The sequence below is a fragment of the Pelophylax lessonae genome (genome assembly GCF_965119305.1).
Source record: "Pelophylax lessonae genome assembly, chromosome: 7".
NCBI lineage: Eukaryota > Metazoa > Chordata > Amphibia > Anura > Ranidae > Pelophylax > Pelophylax lessonae.
The window spans coordinates 106,460,411-106,486,486 of NC_138774.1; the positions used below are offsets into that span (position 1 = coordinate 106,460,411).

General features: G+C 43.5%; 2 protein-coding genes across 3 annotated transcripts in view; both read left to right on the forward strand.

The window, feature by feature from the left end:
• The window catches only part of VAMP7 (vesicle associated membrane protein 7), a 69,585-nt gene extending 62,240 nt beyond the window's left edge, over positions 1-7,345 (forward strand). For both annotated transcript variants that reach the window (XM_082262684.1, XM_082262685.1), the window contains exons 6-8: positions 2,237-2,304; positions 4,300-4,392; positions 6,918-7,345. In XM_082262684.1, the coding sequence (XP_082118810.1) occupies positions 2,237-2,304; positions 4,300-4,392; positions 6,918-6,986 (230 nt within the window). In that variant the 3' untranslated portion in view covers positions 6,987-7,345. The remainder of the gene's footprint in view (positions 1-2,236; positions 2,305-4,299; positions 4,393-6,917) is intronic.
• The window catches only part of LOC309560740 (endothelin receptor type B-like), a 476,715-nt gene that overhangs the window by 186,548 nt on the left and 264,091 nt on the right, over positions 1-26,076 (forward strand). The gene's annotated exons all lie outside the window — the stretch shown is intronic.

The window sequence follows — 26,076 nt, forward strand, 5'->3', positions numbered from 1 at the left end:
CATTGATTTACCTGCAAAAAGAGCTTTGTGAACTTAGCCTTTAATTGCCACCAGTTTCCTTATCTGAGAACTGGCAGGAATTGTTTAAGGATCTGTCCCTGCCAGGTTCATAAAGTGGTGGTAGTAAGAACTCCCTGACTTTGCCATATGTGTTAATTATGTTACTCAAACTGCTGCAAATACTTGTCTGAATTAGGTGCAGGTAGTTCCTAAGGAAACTACCACCAGAAATTAGGGATGCACCGAATATTCGGCGGCCGAACATTATTCGGCCGAAAATAGAGAAAATGGCACTTTCGGTGTTCGGCCGAATAAATCAAAAGGCCGAATAATTTTGAGCCGAACAATGTCTCACCTTCCTCATTGCGGCTCGTGGTCCTCTATTATGATCTATGTAAAAAATGTCCTCTGCAGTAAGTAACCCTCTGATAATGTATGCAATGATCCTCTGTAGCTTCCGCCCTGACCGCTCACCTTCCTCATTGCGGCTCACACGCCGCCGGTGTCCTGTCCGGCCGCGAGTAGGGGGTGTGACGTCACGTGCGCGTCCCGCCCCCTGCTCCTGACTGGCGGCTCCTTCACACTAGGTCCACGCCCCGCCCCCCTGTTCGCGGCTTTTGGCTCTGGCTGCAGTTGAGGTATGTGATGTGGAGCTGAGCACATTTGGGGGAGAAGAATACGGTAGCTGGCAGCTGCACAAGCATTAGTGTGCAGACTGCCATATGTTGTTGCCACTTGCCATGCTAATTATATTAGAGTGCCCTATAAAGTGCCCCTTGACATAAAATGTGGCCATCAGCGTGCCCCTTATTTTATGCTAAGGGACATGCTGATGAGCATATTTTATGTTAAGGGGCACTCTGATGGGCATATTTCATTTTAAGGGGCACGCTAATGGGCATATTTTATGTTAAGAGCAATGCTGATTTAAATGTTTTGTTTTGCCCATCAGAGTGCCCCCTAACATAAAATGTACCCATCAGCGTGCCCCCTAACATAAAATGTGCCCATCAGCGTGCCCCCTGACATAAAATGTGCCCATCAGCGTGCCCCTTATTTTATGCTAAGGGACATGCTGATGAGCATATTTTATGTTAAGGGGCACTCTGATGGGCATATTTTATGTTAGGGGCACGCTAATGGGCATATTTTATGTTAAGAGCAACGCTGATTTAAATGTTTTGTTTTGCCCATCAGAGTGCCCCCTAACATAAAATGTGCCCATCAGCGTGCCTCCTAACATAAAATGTGCCCATCAGCGTGCCCCCTAACATAAAATGTGCCCATCAGCGTGCCCCTTATTTTATGCTAAGGGACATGCTGATGAGCATATTTTATGTTAAGGGGCACTCTGATGAGCATATTTTATGTTAAGGGGCACTCTGATGGGCATATTTTATGTTAAGGGGCACGCTAATGGGCATATTTTATGTTAAAAAATGCGAAACACCGCGTTCGGTATTCGGCCTTCGGCCAAGCATTTCATTATTATTCGGCTTCGGCCAAGAATTTCATTTCGGTGCATCCCTACCAGAAATATGTCTGTTTATAGCTTTGAGTTCCCCCGATGGTCTTCCTTCTCTATACCAAAATTAGTTTTGGTCTGTTCAGTTGTAGAGATTTCCCTTTGCTTCATGTTCTGAACAGAAATCTCCTGAATGGGGGCTTCCAATGACAATTAGAATCTGATAGACGCATTCCCCTTCTCTGCATTCTCCCAAACAAAACACAAAGATTGGGCTGTAAGAGAATGAAGTAAGAGGTCACAAATGAGATTGCTCAGATCGCAAACAAGGATCTGATTGAGGAGGGGCGGGAGGGTTGTGTTGCATTTGATGTAAGATTATTTGATGTGTATTTGTCGTTTTATGTAATATTGACCATTCCATTTGGAGGGTCAGAGGTTTAGGGTAAGTGTTAGGTTTCAACCACTATGATCATCATGTCAGCTGAATGACGTACACTGGTGACTGTCCTGGCATCCCAAGCCTAGCTCCCTTGTCTGACATCTCCTGAAGAATCAGGACAGGTTGCATTTGTGTTCAGTGCATTCCAAGGCGCTGTAAAGATTGCGGTGCATAAAAATAACACATTGTAGCACAGTATGTTGCATCGCACCAACAAGCATATGAATGTTGTGAATAAGCCCTAAAGAGTCCACCTTTTTTTGTTACATTTCTTTATTTGGAACAAAATGTTCCTTTATTGTAACTTGTTTTCATGTTTCTATTTACAGATCTTGTGGCACAAAGAGGAGAGCGGTTAGAGTTATTAATAGATAAAACGGAGAACCTGGTTGACTCTGTAAGTGTATGGACATTTTAATGACGGCATATTGTAGATCAGTGTTTTATTTTACTTTGGTCAATATTAACTTTTTTTTAGCCTGATTGTTTGTTTTTTCATATCAAATATTGTTTTTTAAATAAATATTGAATACATGGGGCATTCATTTTAAGGATCAGAAGCTGTTAACTTTAATTCTCTCCCTCTCACTCTCGCTCTCTCTCTCTCCCCCCTCTCTCTCCCACTCTCTTTCTCTCACTCTCTCGCTCTCCCTCTCCCCTCTCTCTCCCGCTCTCTCTCTCTCCCACTCTCTCTCTCTGTCGCTCTCGCTGTCTCTCTCTGTCGCTCTCGCGCTCTCTCTCTGTCGCTCTCGCGCTCTCTCTCTGTCGCTCGCCCTCTTTCTCCCTCTCCCCCCTCTCTTTTTCCCCCTCTTTCTTTCTCTCTCTCACCCTTTTCTCTCTCTCTCTCCCCCCCTCTCTCTCCCCCCCTCCCCCTCCCCCTCCCCCTCTCTCTCTCTCCCCCTCCCCCCCCTCCCCCTCCCCCTCTCTCTCTCTCCCCCTCCCCCCCTCCCCCTCCCCCTCCCCCTCCCCCCCTCTCTCTCTCTCTCCCCCTCCCCCCCTCCCCCTCCTCCCCCTCCCCCTCCCCCCTCTCCCCCTCCCCCTCTCCCCCTCCCCCTCTCCCCCTCCCCCTCTCTCTCTCTCTCCCCCTCCCCCTCTCTCTCTCCCCCCTCCCCCTCTCTCTCTCCCCCCCCTCCCCCTCTCTCTCCCCCCTCCCCCTCTCTCTCCCCCCCTCCCCCTCTCTCTCCCCCTCTCTCCCCCCTCCCCCTCTCTCTCTCTCCCCCCCTCTCTCTCTCCCCCCTCCCCCTCTCTCTCTCCCCCCCCTCCCCCTCTCTCTCCCCCCTCCCCCTCTGGCCTTCACAGCAGGAGGTGAGCAGTGGCTGCGGTCCGGACAGGACTATCACAGACTGCAGTCACTGCTCACCTGTGGCTGTGCCACTTAGCCTGTGTGTCCCCTCCTGGGTCTCCTGTCCCATCGATCATGTCATCCTATCGGCAGGGCAGGGGATGGTAGGAGATGGAGATCTGGACAGAGAGCAGAAGTCTTTTTATATTAACAAGTAGGTAATCTCCCACTTATTAGCATGATAAGTTGGGCAAGTCCTGCCCTCTATCCAGATCTGCAGCTTCTCCTGCCAGGGGACTGCACTGTAAAGGGGCTCTGTCGAAATATCCTGTAAGCCACACATCAGAACAGACCTGCTGGGCTGAGACTGCCATTTACTACCACACAGCTGGTCTGTTCTGATGTGCGGCTTCTGGGACACTTCAGCTTCTTTGTATTATTGCTTGGAGCATAGACCAGCTCCCCTCCTGACCGGCACTCACAGCAGCAGCCTGAGTGGCTCTCATCCATACACTTGGTTCACAGTAAAGGGGGGCTGTGATGTGAAGGGGGCTGAGGACACTGCGTGACTGCTTTAAAGGGGGAACTGTGATGTAAAGGGGGACTATGACACTGATAGAAAGAACAAACTGTGCTGTAATGGTGCGCCAAGGACCAACTTCATAAATATGCCCTCCCTGCTCCCTGGAAAAATTGGCTACCATGAAACTGGTCCCTGGTGCCCAGAAAGTTAGAAGGTTGGGGATCGCTGCAGTAAATGTGAGGACCAGCCTGGTAATCTTGTAAAAAAGAATTAGAGCTCCACCTACTGGCTGGAAATCAGAAATTGGAAATAGGTAAATAGAAGCTAACTAAAAAAAAAAGAAAAAATGTTTTTGATATTGTACGTGTTAGTTCTTTACAGAATTAGGAAGGAAAATATATACAGATGTTATACATTCCCTTATAACACAGTTCATATTTACTAAATAAGACTTGCCTTACCACCCTGCACGAATAACTTTTTTTAAGAGAGCTTTTTTAAAAGCACGTGAAGATGACTTTGGCTTTTTTGGAAAACCTAAAAAAAAATGCTTCTGCTTTTGTGATTTGGTACATTTTATTTTCCAGTCTGTCACCTTTAAGACCACAAGCAGAAACCTGGCCCGGGCAATGTGCATGAAGAATTTGAAGTTGACCATCATTATTGTTGTTGTAACAATAGTAAGTATTCCTCTAATGCATTGTGGGTAAAGGATGACACTGTCTTTGGGCAAAAAGTAACAAAGCAGGACCTGCAAACGAAGAGGCTTTATAGTTAGGTGTCTGTTGCCTCTTCACTTAGATCACACCTTAGATCACACCTTTGGATGTGTTGAATTCCTGTGCCCCCCGCTGTACTATGTAGTTCCTTCTACCGGCCCCTTTGTCAAACTATGGTTGGGGATCAATTCTGTTGCCTTTGGTTGTCAGAACACAATAGCTTCAGTGGGAGATGCTGTTCAGAGTAGAAAAATCTGCTTGATTTTAGCGAATAATCAGCTGTACTTTTTGCTTTCTCATTTTTTTTTTTTTACTTTTCTTAATTTGGGAGGTAGCTACAGACATTGGGAATTGTGAGTTTGTATGTAAGGTTTGATTTAGACTACCATGCAGTATTGCAATATAGAAACTCAGTACAATAGAGCCTTGTTTTAAGTGTAGCTTTAGATAGAGTAGGAAATAGGTAAAGACTAAGTTTACCTTCTGGGAAAAAAAAGTTATAAAAGCACTTATTTCTGCAGAAAAAAAGTGTGCATTTATTTATTTTTTGCCACAGGTTACTGAAAAGCATTGCACTCATGATCATTAGATTAAGGTTGCAATGTCACGTTCCTACAGACTCAGTATAGCTGTCTCCCCGTACCTCCTGTACAGGCAGGCAGTTACTGAAGAGCAGGAAAATCCATTAACTACTAAAGCGCTCACCAGCACTCTCACAGTTCATTAAGAACTACAAGATGTCTGCTGGGGTGGAAGATGGTACTTGTAGTACATTCATTCACAGTTCACTGTAAATAAATGATGCCGCTGTGTGGGTGGAGCCCTGCAGAGCTGCACTATTTTTCAACTGTGACAGCAGGTGTGGGTAGATGATAATGTTACACCCTAATTTTGGGTGTAAAATGTAACCTGCTCCCAAAGGTAAACATATCCTTTTAATATCCCTTTCATGTTTTTTTTTCTGTCCCTTTTCCTGATGGGTAGTAGGAAGAGAGGGGGAAATCTCCTCTTAGACCTTGTCCCCAGGACAGATTTCCACAATGGAAGTTTCCCCCTCACCTCTTTTTCCCACTTCTTTATGCACCAGAAACATTAGTCATTAGGACCAATAGAGAGGGTGAATCTTCCCAGCAGGGACACAGACCACAATAAAAATCTGACAGGGGGTCTAACGCTTCTATTCACATTTTTGCTTTACATACACAACAAAAACCTATCCAGGAACCGATATGTAGGTTGCAAAGCCAGAATTAATATTGCTCTTGTGACAGGGTCTCTTTAATGAAGCTATGTGGCTCTAATCCAGTGGTCTCCAAACTGTGGTCTGGGGGCCGGAGGTGGTCCTTTTTTTGCTTGCCTTTATCCAGCCCTTGAGGCTCTATTCCTTCCACTGACGTCAACGATGGGGCTCTGTTCCTTCCACTGACACCAACGGCGGGGCTCTGTTCCTTCCACTGACTCCAACGGCGGGGCTCTGTTCCTTCCACTGACTCCAACGGCGGGGCTCTGTTCCTTCCACTGACTCCAACGGCGGGGCTCTGTTCCTTCCACTGACTCCAACGGCGGGGCTCTGTTCCTTCCACTGACTCCAACGGCGGGGCTCTGTTCCTTCCACTGACTCCAACGGCGGGGCTCTGTTCCTTCCACTGACGCCAACGGCGGGGCTCTGTTCCTTCCACTGACGCCAACGGCGGGGCTCTGTTCCTTCCACTGACGCCAACGGCGGGGCTCTGTTCCTTCCACTGACGCCAACGGCGGGGCTCTGTTACTTCCACTGACGCCAACGGGGGGGGGCTCTGTTCCTTCCACTGACACCAGCTATTTCTCCCCCTACTATCAATGTTGACGATTGTTTACTCCCAATTAGCACAGTCCAGCCCCCCCCCCTAAAGTCTGAAGGTCCATAAACTGGTTCTTTGTTTAGAAAGTTTGGAGACCCCTTCACTAGACACCTGTTTATATTTTGGATGAACTGGAAGTATGATTTTAAGATGGTGTCATTAAAGCTTTCTGGGAAAGAATGTGAGCCCTGTTATTAGTTGGCCGATATCAATGAGAAGGTATTCTCGGTACAGATAAATGTAAGGAAGCCAACCATAAAAGGATGGGGTAACAAGCTTTCATTCTGTGCTAACATAACTAATAGTGATGAGCTTGGGTTTGTTCCGAACCCAGGAAACAGCTGTCGTTGCTGAGCCAATTAGATGATTCCAACCCCTCAACTGCATGTACACAAAGGGGCAGGGATGCTTGTGAAGTTATTATCCTAATAAGACCACATCACTATATTTGGTCAATTATGTCGCAAGCATCCCCACCCCTTTGTGTACATGCCGTTTCAGGGAATGTCCTGACCACAGCTGATTGGCCCCAATGATGACCGCTTAGCCCCCGGTTTGGGCCAAACCTAAGCTCATCGCTTTGGCTAAATATCATTTGACAATGGACGTATCGTAAGATGCATTCTGATTTATTTTCCGCTCTAGGTTGTTATCTATATCATCGTGTCAGCAGCTTGCGGAGGACTGACGTGGCCCAGCTGTGTGAATAAGTAACTCCTCTGTCTTCCGATGCATGAAAGTGTTCTCCAGGAAACCAGAAAGTTAAAGTACTACCTATTCACGCGTGTAGAATCCCGCCTGAAAAGAGACTTGATGGAAAAGCCTTTTCCCTCGACACTGTGAGGTGTCCGATATTTTCCTTCATCGTCGCATCCTTCCATTCTTACTGGACATTGTAGCTCTATGCCTTATATAATGTGTCAGAGGAGACTTGGCCAGGAGTCCGTCACGCTGTATATCCTAAAACCTGAAGGAGATGGAGCATGGTAACTCCATTGTTTTTTGTTTTGCTCAATTCTTTTTTTTTTTTTTTATATATACCAATTTTTTCCCCCTCATACCCCCTTTCTCTACCCCTCAATGTCCCCTCATCAGTTTTTCACAGGTTACTGTTTTAATCCCCCTTTTTTTTAACCTGTCCAGCAGTACATTCTTCCCTCTGCTGGCGATGCCAAACTTTGACATTCTTCACTTCAAAGCCATTGGGAACCTGCGATCACTCACCTGTCCTTACATACGTCTTACATAAAGTTGATTAAGAATTACTCCATCCACGATTGTTTTTTCATTCATTAGTATTAATTAATTTGCTCATTAGTACTGTAAGTGGTAATCTTTTCTGTTGATGTGCTTTTCGCTCTCTAAAGCATCACTTGGTTGATCGGGCGTCCATTTTGAATTAGAAATGCTAGGTGTGTTCTGCCTGATTTTGTTCTCTCCTTAGTTCAGTGGGTAAAGCACTCGCTGCCAATGATCTAATATAGGCATTGCTTTATTAACTATACTGTATCTAGCCTTGACAAATGGTTGCCAGTCCTGGTTGAAGTGGCAGAGTAAACCACTTGCATCAAAAAGCTTTTTGTAAATGCTTGAAAAACATTTTGGAAAGTTTTTTTCCTTTTTGAACAAATACATTTTCTTGTTTTATAGCCTATTTATAGCAAAGGTACCCCCCAATTCCTTTTTGAAAGTGTTCCCTAATAAAAATAAAAAAATCCAACAAACCTTAGTAAGCCAAGGGTGCTCCAACCTCAACTTATGTTTCATGGAAGTTCAAAAGCTGGTCATATGACATGCAAAGTAATTCTATAATTTCTTTCAGATCTACCAACTACTGGGGGCCTCTCTGGTTTGATTTAAATTTAGCAGATTTTTTTTATTTACTTGACAGTTTTTGCTAGAATTAAGGGAGATTGCATATTCAGACTGTGTGCAGCCAACTGTACTGTATTAGAGTATCATCTGCAGATACACTGTGCTTGTGAATTACCCATACAGGTACTCTGTGAGTGGCGTCCCTTCAATACAAAATGGACTCTATGTAAATATTAAGTGTTCTCCCTCTTCCTTACAAGGAGGCTGTGACACACAGGGAGCCTTCCGAGTCAATATATGGCAATAGCAGAATCGTATGAATGTGTATTTTTTTATTATAATGGAAATGTGTTTACGGTTTCTGTAGCGCACTTGACCACTCCTGTTCCCTACCAGTTTGTGATTGGCTGCCTTATCTGATACAGCCAACCACAAAATGGTAAAGAGGTGAACTTTAAATGGGTGTCAATGGGGAATGAACCCCCCCCTACTGTGAGCTAGACTGGTCATCTAAACACAGAGGTACCCACAAAGGTGAAGAATAAAATAAAGATTACATTTATTTTAGTGCTTTAATTGCTATTTTTTTTCCCACGAAAGTTACCCTTTAAAGAAAAATAATATAGCGTATACAACTGCAACACAAGTCATATTGTAATTAAATGTTATTTTAAAAAATTACCTTTCCTTTTCAATCTGCAGCTGCTGTAATTATTTTGAAAATGCAATGCAATATGGCAAGTTGTTCTGTACAGAATGTGTACTGACCACACCCCAGAAACATTTCTCGCTTGTGTGATTTGGATCACCAATTTTCCCAGAAGTCATTAGGATACAAGTCAGATTTCATGCATCCTCTGGGGAAAAACATTTTTGGTGAGATACTCCCAATAGATAAAGGGATGCAGACCCTGCCACTTTCCTCAGTGCTCTGCAGCTGCACAACTGATTGAGAGCTATGAAACCACTCTCCTTAGATTGATTTTCCCACAGGGGCACATAGAAACACAGTGAGATTTCTTCAGAATAACAAAAGTTAGGAATCTGGAACAAAGGTTGTTATAATCCCTTCAATGTACATAAGATCACTTAGAGGGAAATGTTTTTTTTCTCAAAAAAAGCAGATTTACGCTTTGTTATAAATGTTATTCCTACACATACAGATTTCAAAATCCCGTTTAGTTCCTGATTTATCTAATAAATTATGAAGCCATTCTGTGTTTTATGGGCCAGTTTATTTCAGAGGCTCAAGAAATCGAACACATAATGCTCAGAATCATTGTGGACTTTAATAATCTTTAAGCTGGGTGTGTGGATGTGTATAAAATACAAACATCTGGCAAATCCAGCGTTGGTCTGCTGGGATCTACCACTCTGATGCACAGTTGGGTCCTGCACCACAATCTATGTTTCTGGCATCATCGGACACCGGCCGTCTCTTCTGTTTTCAGATACCTGGTGTTCTGTGAAAATTCCCTACCCTCGTCACTTCCAGTGCACCTACGTCATGGAACAGCTGAGCAGCTTCCCAGTGCGCATGCTCACAGCTCCGGAGGGTAGGGAATTTTCACGGGGTAGGGTTTTTTAATGTTACACCGCATCATCTGTTGCCGCGGGTACATTTAGGAGCCGAGATCAGGGAAGTCAGAGGGGTTGGAGCGGAGATGATTTCATGTACCCACGGCAACATCTGATGTGGTGTAACGTTACAAAACACTACCCCGTGAAAATTCCCTACCCTCTGGAGCTGTGAGCATGCGCAGTGGTAAGCTGCTCAGCTGTTCAATGACGTATGTGTACAGGAAGTGACGAGGGTAGGGAATTTTCACGAGGTTGGGTTTTTTAACGTTACACCGGCCCCCTAATGATGGGCACCAGCTCTGCCCTCCTCTGGTTGCTGTATTGCAGATGATGCCTTCTGGGATATGTGATTTGCATACTGTATATCCCATGAGGCTTCAGGAGTGGTGACTGCGTCATTCAAGCCTGTAACGGAATACTGAAAAAAAAAAATAATTTTAGAATGCCAATTGGTGGAAGAGTTAAAAGTAAGGTATGCTATTTTAGTGAAAGTTTGCATTAAGTAATCATATATGGGATTAACATTTTCAGCTTGTCATCTTCTGCAGACACCAATTCACTTTACAACAAAGGCAACATAGGCTTCCTATCATAAATACAAAGAATAGACGCAGATTGAACATAGTGGTCGCAGCAAATTTCTCTCTGCATTAACGATTGGTTCATTTATGGTCACCCTTGTATACTTCTATATTGCTCCTTCTTATCCATCCGCATTAAATATGGAAAACTTCCAAATGGCACTTTGCTTGCTGACGCCTGTGGGATGTATTTATCTGTGTGTCCTTTGAACAATGGTACAGCTGTTATGATAAGGACTAAAAGACTTTCCTCCTGATGGGATGAGAATTGCACTCGGAATGTGATTGTTATACAATGTTCCTATTCAGTATGTTGGCATTTGTTTAATGAATCCTTGGTTTTCCCTCCATACCTTTTCTTAACATAATGAGATCATTTTTGCTTTATGTATGTACTGTTTTTATTTTTTAATCTAATGTGTTAAGACTGCTGAAAATAAAGGAAAATCCATAGCACTTTTAGAAGAATTGAATATCTTTATTTCATCTCTATTCTATGTTTCCTCGCACAAAGTACAGTCAATAAAAATTGTGACAAGCATAGTAGGGGCCAAGTCACACTAGTAATCTTTGTTGCAGGTGGCAACTCACTAAAGAGCAGAGAAAATGCTCAACTACTCCTACAGCAGCACTCCAAATCACTGTCTCTGCTCATTCACTGGTAGTTTTGATTAGTAGAAGAGCAATGCCAGAGGACGATGCAGGTGTTCCCTTTACTGATGTAGTTACTGGTGATGGCATTGATAACTGTGAGCTGCAGCAGTACCTTCATTAACCACCTTAAAGGGGAGCATAGGAGCGCAATCACGCTGTTTTCCTGCCATTTCCGGGATCGATTGATGCGGTTTTGAATTACGCGGTTAGCGGTAACCATCTGTGTCAATTTCGGATCCTGTGTTGAATGCCCGTATATTTATCTATGATGTAAGTGTGTCCACTTTATTTCTAAATAAATTGCTTGAACATACTTCACCATTTTGGCCATTCCTTCATTTTATATCGCTGAGGAGCGTGAGGTGTCGGAGGAGTGTGAAGCTTATTTGGTTTACAAGCGTTTGTGGAGTGGACACTCGAGGAGGGCTTGATCTTTCATTTTGGACTCTGGTCACTCTATCAGTCTGCTTGCATTGACCCCCTGTAATTTAAGGGGTGGGTGCCTTCCGGTAAGCATTCCGCATGTGGTGAAGGGAGTGAAGATTTGTTTCATGAGGAAGATTCATCCCTTGGAGACTGCACTATTTATATATAATTTTATATATTTATTTATCCATTTATTGGTGCATGGGACTTCACTTATGATTCAGGTGTTCACTGAATTTTGATGCACTTTATATTGGTTTATGGAATATTTTTTAAGATTATTTGATGCAATATTTATCTGGTTTAGTACTTTATAGTCATATTTGTGTTCAATTTTTTAAATACTGGTTTTGCACTTATTGATGCACTTTTCACTATATGTACCTTATCAAGAGGTTGTTGTTATTTATTGCACACTGCACTTTTAGGCGAGCGCGGCTCAGTACACCTTAGGTGTATCATTTATTATTTTCACGATTGAGCTGCAGCTCCCCAATTTTTGATTCACACCAACATATGTGCATTTATAAATCTATTAGTTCATGTGCTTTCTATGCACATTTACACTTAATTTGAAGCTGCACTTTACCCATTTGCGCAGGTATATTGGCGCTTTTGCGCAGGTATATTGGCGCTTAACGCCAATCATTTTACAAATTAACCACCTTAAGACCGGAAGATTTTCCTGCTTAATGACCAGGCCCTATTTTGCGATTTGGCACTGCGTTACTTTAACAGACAATTGCGCGGTCATGCGACGCTGTACCCAAGCGAAATGAAAGTCCTTTTTTCCCCACAAATAGAGCTTTCTTTTGTTTGGTATTTGATCACCTGTGCGATTTTTATTTTTTGCGCTATAAACAAAAAAAGAGCTCCAATTTTGAAAAAATAACAATATTCACATTCTGATATATAAAGTTCCCCAAAAAAAATTTATCAACATTTTAGGCCAATTTTTCTGCTACATATTTTTGGTAAACAAAATCGCAATAAGCGTATTTTAATTGGTTTGCACAAAAGTTATTGCGTTTACCAACTACTTTGCGCAAAATTATTGCGTTTACCAACCACTGGAAAGATTTTATGTCTTTTTTTTTTACTAATAATGGCGATCTGCGACATTGCGGCTGACAGATCGGACCCCTAACTGACATTTTTGGGGATACCAGTGACATTACTACAGTAATCAGTGCTAAAAATATGCACGGTTACTGTAGTAATGCCATTGGCAGGGAAGGGGTTAATACTATTGGTGATCAAGGGGTTAAATGTAAGCCTAGGGTAGTGACTCTAACTGTGGGAGGGTTGGGCTTTTGAAATGATCATAGAGCAGGATCGCATGGTCTGTGATCATTGCAGGGAGAAGGACGGACGGCTGTGTTTACATCAGCGGGGGGAGTTTATCGATGTCGGGCAGCAATCGGAACCTCCTGACACCCGCACTGGCTTCCCCACTGACGATTGGGGGCGGGAACGTGCCGGCGGCGGTGCGCACTCGCCCCCTAGTGGTCTCCCCGGCAGATGACGCCTATTAACATAATTTTGCCTGGGAGAGCCACACCGCCGATGTAAATAGTAAGTGCACCGACGGGAAGTGGTTAAAGGTGACACATTTACAAAATCAGATTGTGGATGGGGAACGGGTCGCTGTTATACTAAATCAGCTTTTGTGTAATGGTCTGCTTGTGTCTAAAACACCAATAGTGACCACAGGGGCGGATCCAGAGTCTAATCTCGGGAGGGGCACTGTCATTTTTTTTTTTTTACTAGTAATGGCGGCAATCTGCGATTTTTAGTGGGACTGCGACATTGCGGCGGACAGATCGGACCCCTAACTGACATTTTTGGGGGAACCAGTGACATTACAACAGTAATCAGTGCTAAAAATATGCACTGTCACTGTAATAATGACACTGGCAGGGAAGGCGTTTACCCAGGGGCGATCAAAGGGTTAAGTGTGAGCCTGGGGGGTGCTTTCTAACTGTGGGGGTGGGCTTGTAATACCAACACAGAGACCTGTGTTCCTAAATAGGAGGAACACAGGAGCTCTGCAGTGATTCCTGAGACAACAACGGTCTGCTGCGTTTCCAACTGCAGACCGTCGTTCTCTCTTCACAGGGAGGGATTGCAGGTGCCCAGCGCCAATCGCGGCTGCTGGCCCTGTGCCTCAGCTTCCCCGCTGGCAAGTCGGCGCGCGCCCCCAGGATCAATCCTGCACACCACCGTACAGGTACGATGATTTGCGAGAACCTGCCGCCATTTAACTGTGGCGGCTGGTCGGCAGGTGGTTAAAACAGTGACAATGTTTTAAAGTGTTCCATGTATCCCCATGCCTGCATGCCATTTATTTGCATTCTGACACATGGCTGCAGTGTCCTGATATGACATGCTGGTGCAGGTCCATGAAAGCACCCTGCATGCACACCAGGAAGCATGACATATTGGGACACAGTGGCTGTGTGTCTCAGTAGAAAAAAAATGGGATGCCGGCACAAGGATATATGCAACACTTTATGCATCCTAAAGCCAGTAAATGACAGCCCTGCATGTTAGACTCATGTCTGCAGCACACTTTGTGTAAAGGAGGCAGGAAGATTATTTTCACTGTCAGTCTATATCATCATTATCATCATGACAATCACACAATACAGGTGCTGTGGCTCAATGCATCTGTACTGTGTGATTATCATGATGATAATGATGATGATAGCATTTAGCTGCTGTATAATTCCTCATGGTGGCTGGGCAGCAGCAAGGACATGGCATAGGTGAAGGGGGATGGGTGTGTCACTGTACCTTTTTGGAGACAAATGAATTAATTGCAGTCTAGACGTTTTCCTTACTGCCCCTGTCTGCTGTGAAGATCTGTCCCTCTGTGTGTTCACACACAGACGCACGCTGCTGTGTCTCAGGCTTCCCCCTCAGCCTGAGCCCGCCCTCTCCTCTCTGCACCCATTGGCTGCAGGAGTCAGGCAGTGATGAGGCTGCTGACTGATATCACTCCGCCTGGCCGGAACTTTCATTTTAATGTCGCAAAATGCGGCTCCTGGTGGTATTAATCCACCTGAGCAGGGAAATAAAAAAAAAAAAACTCTCTCTATGAAACAGCATCCTGGGCCCCTCTGAACTGATGGGGCTTAGGGATTATATTTTAGGTCTCCTGGGAGCCGGGGAAGCAGAAATAAAGTCCCTGCAGATGCATTTAGATAATGCCTCTGTAAACTTAAACCTGGTACTATTTTCTCGGGGGGGGGCAATTGACTCGATGCCCCCCCCCTGGATCCGCCACTGAGTGACCATTACCTAAAAGAAATGGGAGGCTGCCATTGCTTAGCTTCTTCTGAACCTGCAAGTCACCTGACTGTAAATCCTGACAGATTGGCAGTCAAAAATCATGATCCAAATCTGTCACTAGCTCAGAAAGCCGATTTCCAACATCCCTTGTGAGTGGCAGGTACTCTTTAGATCCCTCAGCTCTGCTTTTAAAAGCATTTAATCAGAGAGCAGATGCTGTTAAAAGTTGGTAATGTCTTGAAAATAAACCAAAACTGCAAGAGACAAAATGTGGGTCTTCTGGTTGCATAGAGAGAACGCAAGTTCCTCCATCTCTATTGTTAGCTGGCCGTCTTCTGTTCTGGAAAGAGGGGGAACCACCACCTGCCACATGTAAAAGTGATCCAGCAGCTGTATAACTGCTCAGATCACTTTTACACTATTCAGCATCACCAGCTGAAAAATTATTTTAAATACACAGAGGTCACCCCCAGTATACCAACTGAAACCTGAGGAAATATGGGGGCAGCAAGTGGTTATATGGACTAGTCAAGCCAGGTCATGCTGATAAGGACTCAGTTTGAAATTTAGGTGGAGTCAGCAGAGATTGGTGTACATTAAAGCAGAGCTCCAGCCTCCACAACTTTTTTTTAAAAGCACCACCATGATTGTTACTACTTGTACGGCAATAATTGTTTATTGTAACTATATGCACACCTGTATGAATACAGATGTTATATCTGTACTCGATCACACAATCTCATCAGTAGGCAGGGGCCATGGTGAATGTGGGCATCTGAAGCCCACTTCTGTTTACCTCCACGATTCGGTGCTGCTGGCTATCCAGTACCCATCTCCCAATCTCGCTGCGCAGCTTATTGATTTCAGAAGACAACCTGGAAGTCAGCTGCAGTCAAGGAAAAAAAAAAATGGGAGATTTCAATATTAGGCAATTCCCTTGGACTCCTGGTTAGACGATGCCAATTTTCCAGGAGTCCAAGGGAATCACATTTGACGGCATCGCCTAGGCATCCGGACCAGAAGTGCTGCATACAGATAAAAAATAGAGTATTCAGACACATTAAAAAAATAAATACCATTTATGAATGCGCTGCAGATGGGCACATGCATAAAAGCAGCTTTTAAAAATGGGTGGAACTCTGCTTTTAAATGCCATGTACAGCCAGCTTAGGTCTTGTTCTAAGTCAGGACAGGGAATAGTACTGAATGAGAAATGTCTATTGTGGTGGTAGTTGCTTTCTGTTTAAATTTGCAGTCCTCCCTTTTACAGGGGAAAACCTTTCCTATACCTTGTCCACATTGCTGGGCCTGTTAAGGGGTTTAGGCTTTATCTGTCACCGTGGGGGGGAGTTTTCCAAAACTGGAGTACAGTAAACCCCCCCTCCATTGTGGGGGTTACGTTCCAGACCCACCCGTGGAAAGTGAAAATCCGCGAAATAGAAAAACCCTATTAAAATACACTGTAGGCATGCTTTTTTTTACTGTCACTGTACTTTTAAAAGCATTTTAAAGGGTCTTTAAACACACTTTTAAAACAATAGAAACTCATTTAAACACATACAAGATACTGAGAGAGAGCAAGAGCTATGGAAAACACAAAAATATCTCATTTTCAATGATTTATATAGTAAAATAACATTACAGAAAAAAAAACGCAATATACCGGGACCGCAAAAACAACCGCGATGGAGCGGGGGTTTACTGTACTCAGAATCTGAAGCAGTGATGCATTGTAGCTAGGCATGTGACGATATCAGATTTTCATGCTGCGATTAATTGATTAAGGTTTTGCCACGGTATACGGTATTATCACGGTATTCTATTATTAAATTTAAATTATTAAATTTCCACCTCACTTCAATTTCATTGCTGAATTTAGGGGCTTTGGTTCACTTATGCACATTATTATAAAGTCAGTCAGTACAGACTCTGTGAACCAGGCCTAAAATAGGTCATCAAGCAGTGTCTGGCCTAACTGGTGATAACTGGTCCTGGCGCTCGGCTCCGATCCGATGGCCTGGTCATTAAGAGGGCAAATCCTTGTGGTCAAGAAGTGGTTAAACCTGAAGGAGGTGTTGTTTATAAATGACTTTACTATTGCTTTAGGCCTGGTTCACATGTATGCGGGTTGGCGGTTCACATGTATGCGGGTTGGCGGCCCACATTTGCACAGGCATAGCAGCCCATTGATTTGAACGGGCTGCTATGCCCTCATTTTCCGCAGAAAAAAGGTGCATGCAGCATTTTTTTAAAATTCAGTGGCCTTGAAATCCATCCTGCTTTTGCACCATGCGACTAACCTGCAGTTCCTGCTCTGGCAAGCTTTCTGCATTTTTTGTAGACACTGCTTGATGGCTATATAATAATGTAATGTGGGCTGCTATGCGTGTGTGTGTGTGTGTGTGTGTGTGTGTGTGTGTGTGTGTATGTATGTATGTATGTATGTATGTATATATATATGTATATATATATATATATATATATATATATATATATATATATATATATATATATATATATATATATATATTTATTAGAGCTGCACGATTCTGGCCAAAATGAGAATCACGATTTTTTTAGCTTGGAATAAAGATCACGATTCTCTCACGATTCTCTGTGTAACAAAAAAAAAAAATTGGGATAACTTTACTGTTACGTTTTTTTTTTTTTTTTTATTCATTAAAGTCTAATCATTGCGTTTGAAAGACTGCTGCGCAAATACAGTGTGACATAAAATATTACAACAATCGCCATTTTATTCTGTAGGGTCTCTGCTAAAAAAATATATAAAATGTTTGGGGGTTCTAAGTACTTTTCTAGCAAAAAAAAATGATTTTAACTTGCAAACAACAAGTGTCAGAAAAAGATCCAGTCTTTAAGAGGTTAAACTTCCTTTCTCCCTGGCAGAGGGAAGGAAAAGATACAAATGTAATCATTTTTGTTTATAGTTAGGAGACTTAATGCTGAAAGGGGTTAGCTGTGTGAGTGAATGAGTCATCCAGCTCACTGAAATGTATCAATTCACAAGTCAGGCAGACTTGACAGAGAAACTCGGTATTTTAAAAATGCCACAATAACAATACCGTGGCTATGCAATACCGCGATATATCGAATTACCGAAAACCGGCATATGTCTAATTGTAGCCAATCAACTTCAGCTTTGACAATAAAACCTGGAAGCTGATTGGTTTCTATGCACAGCTGCACTTCCAGTTTTAGTAAATCTCCCCTTTTGGGCATACCCCCAAAAGGGTTCTCGGGGTTTGGGAATCAGAGAACTGTGCTCCTGGACCTGTAAAGCATCCTTTAGCTAACAAGTTGCAATAGGAAGTTGAGTACCTAATGCAGGATTGAATGCTTGAAGCAGAGGTCATATGGTCCCAATGTAAACACTGAAGGTTACCAATTCAGAACCTGCTAGATAAGCCCAGGGCAATAAGCAGTTATTTGTTGATAGTTAAAAGGGCAAAAATAAAATCCTTTTTCTAAAAGAAGAAGAGGTCCATTATCTAAGGACACTGGCAAAAAGTAGAGTCTAACAGAGTGGGGTGGGTGGGTTAAATGAGCATGCCATAGGGAGGCCCTAGTAAAGTTCTTTGTGTCTATTCATCCGAAGGTAACATCCATGCATATAACCCAGGGTCTTTGATTACAGTCCTGTATTACAATATTTTTTTTGAGAGAGAGACAGTGGGCCTAATTGTACATACCACCTTCTGTGGCTTCCCAAACTGTCTTAGTAGCTTGCACAGTAAAAATACATACACCAACCAATAGGATGTAGCTCTTCCTCCACATGTACTACATGTTAACACAATGCTAAAATCAGCATGGAATGTGAACACACATTGGGGTTGATTTACTAAAGGCAAAGAGTCACATGATTGGATGATAGAAATCAGTAGCTTCTCCTCAGATTTAGCACAACTGCACAGACAATTTGCCTTCTGTAAATCAACCCCTTTAGGTTATCAGGCCTAATCTTCGCCACACACATTCTTACATCTCCCCCCCCCCCCCCTCCCGTTCAATTATCCAGACCCCTTTTCCCACTTATGTGCTTTTGTCGAGCTGTAAAGCACCTTTCCATCGGGACAAAATCGCATAAAAATGATTTCCTTTTGGAGGTTTTCTAAAGTCCTGAATGTTGTATTTTTGGTTGTACCTTACATTGAAGTCAATAGGAAAATGCACTCTGGGTTCGTTTTTGGGACCACTTGGCAAAATTATGCCACCCGCAGGCGTCCTTAACAAGCGAAAAGCGGATTGTTAAAGAGGTGGCACATGCTGGATTCCTTAATCAGCAGGGATGTAAACCCTGCCCCTTTGGTGGACACCATTCTTCCAGCTCTTGTGGATCCAAACTTGCCTTCCCCACCTCCTCCCCTCATTCTGGGAGCTGATGCTCCCTGCTGTCCCACCTGGGGTCTCTCCACCTCCCCCCCCCCCCCCCGGTGGTTGCATCACTCCTGCATAAGAGGCGCTGGAGCATGCTGACCACCGCAGGGTGGGTGGAGTCATTATCACTGGATGTGAAGGACCCCAGTGGGTTTCGGCTCCCTAACCACCTGCCGATGTCCTTAACCATTGAATAGGCGGTTGTTAAGGAGCTGGCATCCAACAGCATCCTTAACCACTTGCCGACTGCCGCACGACTATTTACGTCGGCAGTCAGCCCCTCACAGGCAGAGTGACGTAGATCTACGTCGCTAGCCTGTGAGGGTCTAGGGAGTGAGCGCGCGCGCCCCCGGAGGCGTGGTCACGGACCCCCCCCCGCGCGTGTGACCGGCGGACCCGATGTCCGCCGGTCACTTAGCGATCGTCGCTGCAGAGGGAGAAAGGCAGGCGGCTAGTGTAAACAAGCCGGCTGTCATTCTCCCCTGTGTAGAAACAGTGATCATACGGTTCTACTATGTAGGACCGTTGATCACTGTTCCTACAGCTCAAGCCACAGCCAATCACAGTTAGAATCACGCCCCTAAGGACACACACAGCCCCTTCACTGCCAGTGTAATTTTACAGTAACAGTGCATATGTATAGCACTGATTACTGTAGAAATGTCACTGGTAACACCAAAAGTGTCAAAAATGTCAGTCAAGGGTCCAATCTGTCCGCCGCAGTGTCGCAGTACCGCAAAAAAAAAAAAAAAAAAAAAAAAGACAAAAATCTTTCCCTTTGTTAGTAAACGCAATAACTTTTGCGCAAACCAATTAAAATACGCTTTTTGCGATTTTTTTTTTACCAAACATATGTAGCATAAAACAAATTGGCCAAAAATGTTAAAAAATTTTGATTTTTACTTTTTTTTGGGGGGAATTTCATATAAAAAAAATGTGAAAAATATTGCTTTTTTTGCAAAATTGACGCTCGTTTTTTGTTTATAGCGCGTGATAAAAAAAAAAAAAAAAAAAAAAAAAAAAAAAAAAAAAAAAAAAAAAATCGCACAGGTGATCAAATACCACCAAAAGAAAGCTCTGTTTGTGGGGAAAAAAGGACCTCAAATTCGTTTAGGTACAGCATTGCACGACCGCGCAATTGTCCGTTAAAGTCACGCAGTGCCGAATCGCAAAATAGGCCCTGGTCAGGAAGGGGATAAAATCTTCCGGGGCTTAAGTGGTTAAGCTATTCACAAAAAAGCGCTGTAAGGCAATGCATTTAAAACACTATGCGCTGCAGTGTGAAAGCAGCCTAAACGCATGCAATACCCTGCAAATTGTGTGCATTTTATTGAAGGACAATATAGTGTGAAGGGTTTATGTTCTAGTCCTTCTGGATGCAAACGACACTTAACATTTTTAGCAATACTAATCATTTGGTAGTGGAGAAAATATACAAACACCCGACTTTTCTTTTTTTTTTTTTATTTACCAAGAAGAGGTCAAGCAGGATAATCAAAGGAGACGCTCCACAAAAACATTGTCTCTTTTACACATATCAACTAATCAACTTCATATAACCACACAAATATTGTGCACCATCGTCATTTGTGATTTCATCTAAACCGTTCCAACTGGTAGGGGAATTCTTTAGCAGTCCTTGAAGTCATCTCTAAATATGGAACATAATAGATCTATTTATGTACACATATATTCACACATTTTCTTTTTCTGACTTCATGAAGGACATTAAAAACTTGCAGATGAAACAAAAGAAAAAATCTGTTGCAAAATAGAAAAACAAAGGCTGGAAAAATGAACTCGAATCAGTAGATCAAGTAACAAAAAAACCTATAAGATATATATTAAAAACTTTAGGACCAACTACATTACATATATCCATTTCTAACATATTTCACATAATCAGCCGATTTAAAGTGTATCGGCCTGCAAGCAACAGTGCAGCCATTTTGTGCATTGATCCAATAATCACTGAACTATTTAAAAATGAACACATAAATGCCATAAGGTTTCCTGGGGTACCTCTGTGCTGTGAAGTGGTTTGTGCCTTGCTATACATACTGTAATGGTGAACAGAATCTGGCTGGCCAGGTTTGCAGAACTCATTGAATACGAAGGACGTGTTTATGCCGTTAAGAGATACTTGTGAAAAGGATGAACAGAGGCTATTATTGCAGCCCTCCTAAAAATGCTAGATTCCTGGCTGTCACTGAATCAGGATCCTCAAGTACAGAGCCACAGATCAGGTACAGGAGTGTCGATCAAAAGTGCCTGATCTGCATTCATGTAGTGGACCTAAGACAGCCAGGCACCTAGCATTTGCAGAATGAGGTCAGAAATGACACTCTTGTCTCAAGACACAATGCCTTATACTAAAAACTCCTTGTTCATGTATTTTTTAGTCATTCAATAAATACTAGGGATAGAGGGTTACTTGAAGATACACTATTGCAGTGTTCCCCCCAGTGGTGGGTTTTCAGTAGGCCTGTGGCCAGCATTGAAAAGAGTTGAAGAAAGAAACAGAAGATAAGCGCATTTCCCCGTTGTCTGATTGGCTTCCAATGCTTTGTTCTGGGAATCAGATCCAGATTATAGCAGCTCCCATAGGCTAAACAACTAGATTCAAAGCCAGGACTCCTTTCATACTAGGAGCTCTGAAGGCAATGCTGTACTTTGGTTGAAGCAAAAGAAAAAGCCTTCTTCAAAGTAACCACCTTGGTGCCTTTTTGTTTACTGCTGAACCTCCACAATTGAAAGAAAAGAAATCCAATGAATGAAAGGAGAGGGGGACAGGGGCATGAAGGCTGGGGAGGAAAGAACTGCTGGACTCCATCCAGACGATTTGCTGCGGATTCTAGTGCACACAGCGAGACACTCAGTGTGAATTGAGAACAGAGTAATCTTAATAGAGGAATAAGAAAAAAGTAAGATCAGAGCTACACCACAAGAAAAATTAGCTGCTAGCAATTAAGAAAATACACAGTTCTTAAACATAAAAAAAACAAACATTGCAGCGCTTCTAACAATTAAAAAAAAAAAAATAGTCCATACATAAAAGTCCAGTGCTCCTGGAGGCCCCTGAGGACGCACATTGGTTGGGAAACGTGTTGGGCGGGGCTGTCCATGTGATGCCACCCTACTGCTTGCAGTGGCGGCGGTTTTGATGAGAGTTACAAGCGCCATTTTTTACTGTTTTATACTGACATTTTGGCTAGCTGGCGTATTGATTTTAGGCTGCTTTAATAAAACTTCTACACTAGGATACCTTGTTTCTGCTGTCTAATGGTATCATTTGGTGGTGTGAGTGGCTACATGTTACCCAAGAATATCCCAGTGAAAGACTTGGCATGGAGGACACAGCTGGTTTTGTCTGGATCGATCCATCCATCCATCCATGTTAAGCATGCTGGCTGCATACTGCATGGCTATATTCTCCTTTTGGTGAGTTTGCATTGCATGTGGGGAAGGCAGAGTGAAGCACAGTTGTAATAATTATAGGCAATCACTCTTGCTATCCCATTGAATATTCATCAATTACTACACTATGAGACTTTCTTTGTATGGCTGGATACCACTGCACACGATTCTGAGGACATGACAATGTTTGATACCAGAAGTGGATAAACAGAGAATTGTATCTGTATTTGAATATATAAATAGTATGTTGGCTGTTCTCTTGAAGGAGACAGCGCCCAGTTCTGGTGAGTTGCCATATCGCTTATTTGCATATTTAAAAAAGGAGCGCCACACTTTTTATGGACCATTTTTTATGGTTAAAAGCTGCAATTTTGTTTTTTTTATATTTTAATCTGTGCCAGATGGAAGGCAATGCTGAAGTTGCCACTCCAACCCATGAAAGTAGAAGAATGGGGTCTATGAATGCAGCTACTGTAGTGTGGAGCTTTTAAAGGAATATGTATCTTTTATAAATAAACCAATCTGCAATAAAAAGTTCTGACTGGTTGTAATAGGTTGCTGCAATGAAAAATTACAACTCCACAAGAACACCAGTACCAAAAAAAAGAAAAAACTACGCTGACGGGTTTGTTAAAATGGGCGTCACATAAAAAGGGGCCCACAGTACATGCCAGCGATATCCCTGAGGCACAAAAGGCAGTGATTCCTTAAGCTGGCCATGCACCACTCCTAATTTGAGCTGTGGGAGGCCCTGTCATCACCACCCACCTCAATAAACTGACTGAAGATTCGATGGCCAAACAGTGACTGCATCCTATCAGATGCAGCCACTGTTCTAGTATTTATCCAGCTGCAGGGGCTAATGCTGTCTACAATAGCTGTGGCGATTCCCCCATCTCTTGTTCAGCCTGAAGGGCTTTATGAGAGAAATCTTAACATTTACAGCTAGCCTTAGGCCTCATTCACTTATGTCTGACTAGTCACTTTTAGGCTCCAGGCCAAAGTCGGACATTGTGGGCTCATCATATGGAGTCATGGCACTTGGATTTCATAAAAAGAATGAGAAGTCAATAGGAACTTTTTAAAAGCCTGCAGCACTGACAGATGACCACCCACCTTCCCAGAAGCCGCTACACCCAGAGTAACACCATGAACACCCCCCAACTCCCTAGTGCAGGCACAGGGCACACTGAACCCTTCCCTCCTAGATTGGATATGGCTATGCCTCCAGGGGGAGCGATTACACCCACCTCTCCTGCAGGAGTTCACAACTATTGTTTCAACATACAAAATGGCTGCCTAGAACAAATACCATCACCTGGTACACTTTAAATTTAAACAACAGTGCAAAAAAGTCAGTGGAGACACAAATCTACATGTTTTGTCCTTCTAAAACCGACGGCTCAGTGTTCTGGTGCAAACAGATATTTGCTACGACAACACAAAACATTTGATTTCGGAGTTCAGTTCTGAAAAATGGAAAAAGGTAAACTATATTAAAGACACAGGGTGCTTCTTCTTCCAAAATGGCAAGCAGGTAAGATTTTCTTCTTTTTTTTTTATGCTTTGCTCTGAAACAGTGAAGTCCAGCCCGCTGGACATATTAAAGGGGGGATTCATCTTTGGGGCGATTTAATAGCATCCTTCTTTCCAGGAGTCGTCATCCAGTGTATTTGACTTTGAGGCAAGAGATCTAGAAGGGGGAGAAAAAGAGCAAGACATGAACTCATTGGGGTGCATTTACCAAAGGCAAATAAACTTTGCAAGGCAGCTGCATTCATTTTCTTCTCCATAGCTTGGCAAATGTGGTAAAGCTTCACTTTGTAAAGAATATCTAATCAGGTGCAAAAAAAAAATAAAAAAAACAAGCAGTTTTTTTTTTTTTTTTTTTTACAGGCAGAGGATTGGGTGATAGTCATATGGAAAATCAGCAGAGCTTTAACACTTTCACTTAAGGGCTGGATTCAATGTATGTGGAACGCATGAAGGGCAACATTCACCTGCTAATAAACAAGGATAATAATCCTAAAAAAAATAATAACAGTACAGCTTTACTTTAAGGTGCTTCACAAATACAAAGCCAGTTCACCCTGATGGAGCACCTGGCTGGGTATTCAGGTTTTACTGCGCCCCCCCCCCCCCCATCCCCCATCCTGGCACCCAAGGGTGGTTGACGCCAGCCAGCATGGTCTGAAAATGGGGTTCCGTCCCCAGGGGAGATAAAGGGGCCCTGTCTTTAGCTGTGCTGGGGTCCCTAATAGGGTCCACCCTCATTGCAGTGTCCTCTGTCCCCCTTCACATCACACCAATAGTGTCCTGTGCCCCATAGCAGTTTCCTGTACCCCCATAGTGCCCTTTGCACCCCACCCACACACTGTGTAGGTAGAACTCTCCTACCTTACAAAGGTGTACAGCAAAGCAGAGACCGGCCAATATCACAGGGTTGGATGGGGGCAGGAACTGCTGAAGTGAACTTTTCACATTAACAGGCTGGCGATTGGTTGCTAGGATCGCCTGGCAACCAATTACCTGCTGTTTAATGTTAACTTTTAACTCTAGCAGTTCCCGCCCCATCCAATCCTGTGATACCAGCCTCTGTCCAATGAAGAAGAGAGCGGCGAAAACGTCCACGGGCACTTAAATTAATCACGGGCACTGACAGGCCAGACATTTAGCTGTGGCAGGCTGTGTGCAGCCCGCAGGTTGCTGACCCCTGCACTAAGCTCTGGGAAAAAAATAATTGCAACTACACCTACAAAGGGCAGTCTATTTGCCCTTAGTAAATCCACCCCATTGCTTTCAGGATGTAAAGCAGTGTGGAGTAATTTATTCCAGTTTCAGGATAAAGCAGGCACTCTGCATTTCCCAGCCAAATGTCCTAGCAAGCCCCAACAACCCTTGAAAACATGGAACACTCTGATATGCCAATGGCTACTTTAATCCCTAAAATTGTTGGGGCTGTCCCACCTTCCCACACACCTAACTACAGATTCCTGAGCCCTCTCCATAACCAAAGGTCAAGTCAGAAATTGCAAAATAATCAGCTGATCAGACACAAACACTAAGTTCTATGCAATTATTCACTTTACTGTAAGAGAGGACTTTGAATGGATGGCATAATGGGTATGCCAGAGTGCAGTGTGCATACGCCGGTGACGTCACCAGCTGCAGAAAGTAGTGAATATCTCCTAAATGGTTCATGATTAGGAGATATTCCTTGTACCTTGTAAGCTTGCGTGGAGATACAAGTCACCAAGTGGTGTTTACTAATGCTTTAAATACAATATGTGCCTATTAACCACCTCTGCTCCAGAAGGTTTTACCCCCTCCATGACCAGGTAATTTTTTTACTTTTCAACACTGCGCTACTTTAACCCCTAGGTGCGAACAGCACACAAATATGCAGCCTCTCAGGGGGTAGGCCTGGGCACTGAGAGGCCCCATATTTGTGTACCAATTAACAGACACAGCTGTGCTGAGAACATGCACCCTGCGCGCTCCTGGCGGCTAACGGAAAGCCAAGGGCGGTCAGGTGATCATAAACTCCCCCCCCTGGCATCTGAAATCCTTTAAAGAGCCAGGAGGCACCGGTGCAAAAGGGGTTAACTGGCAATTGCGTTTTCATGCAATACTGTACC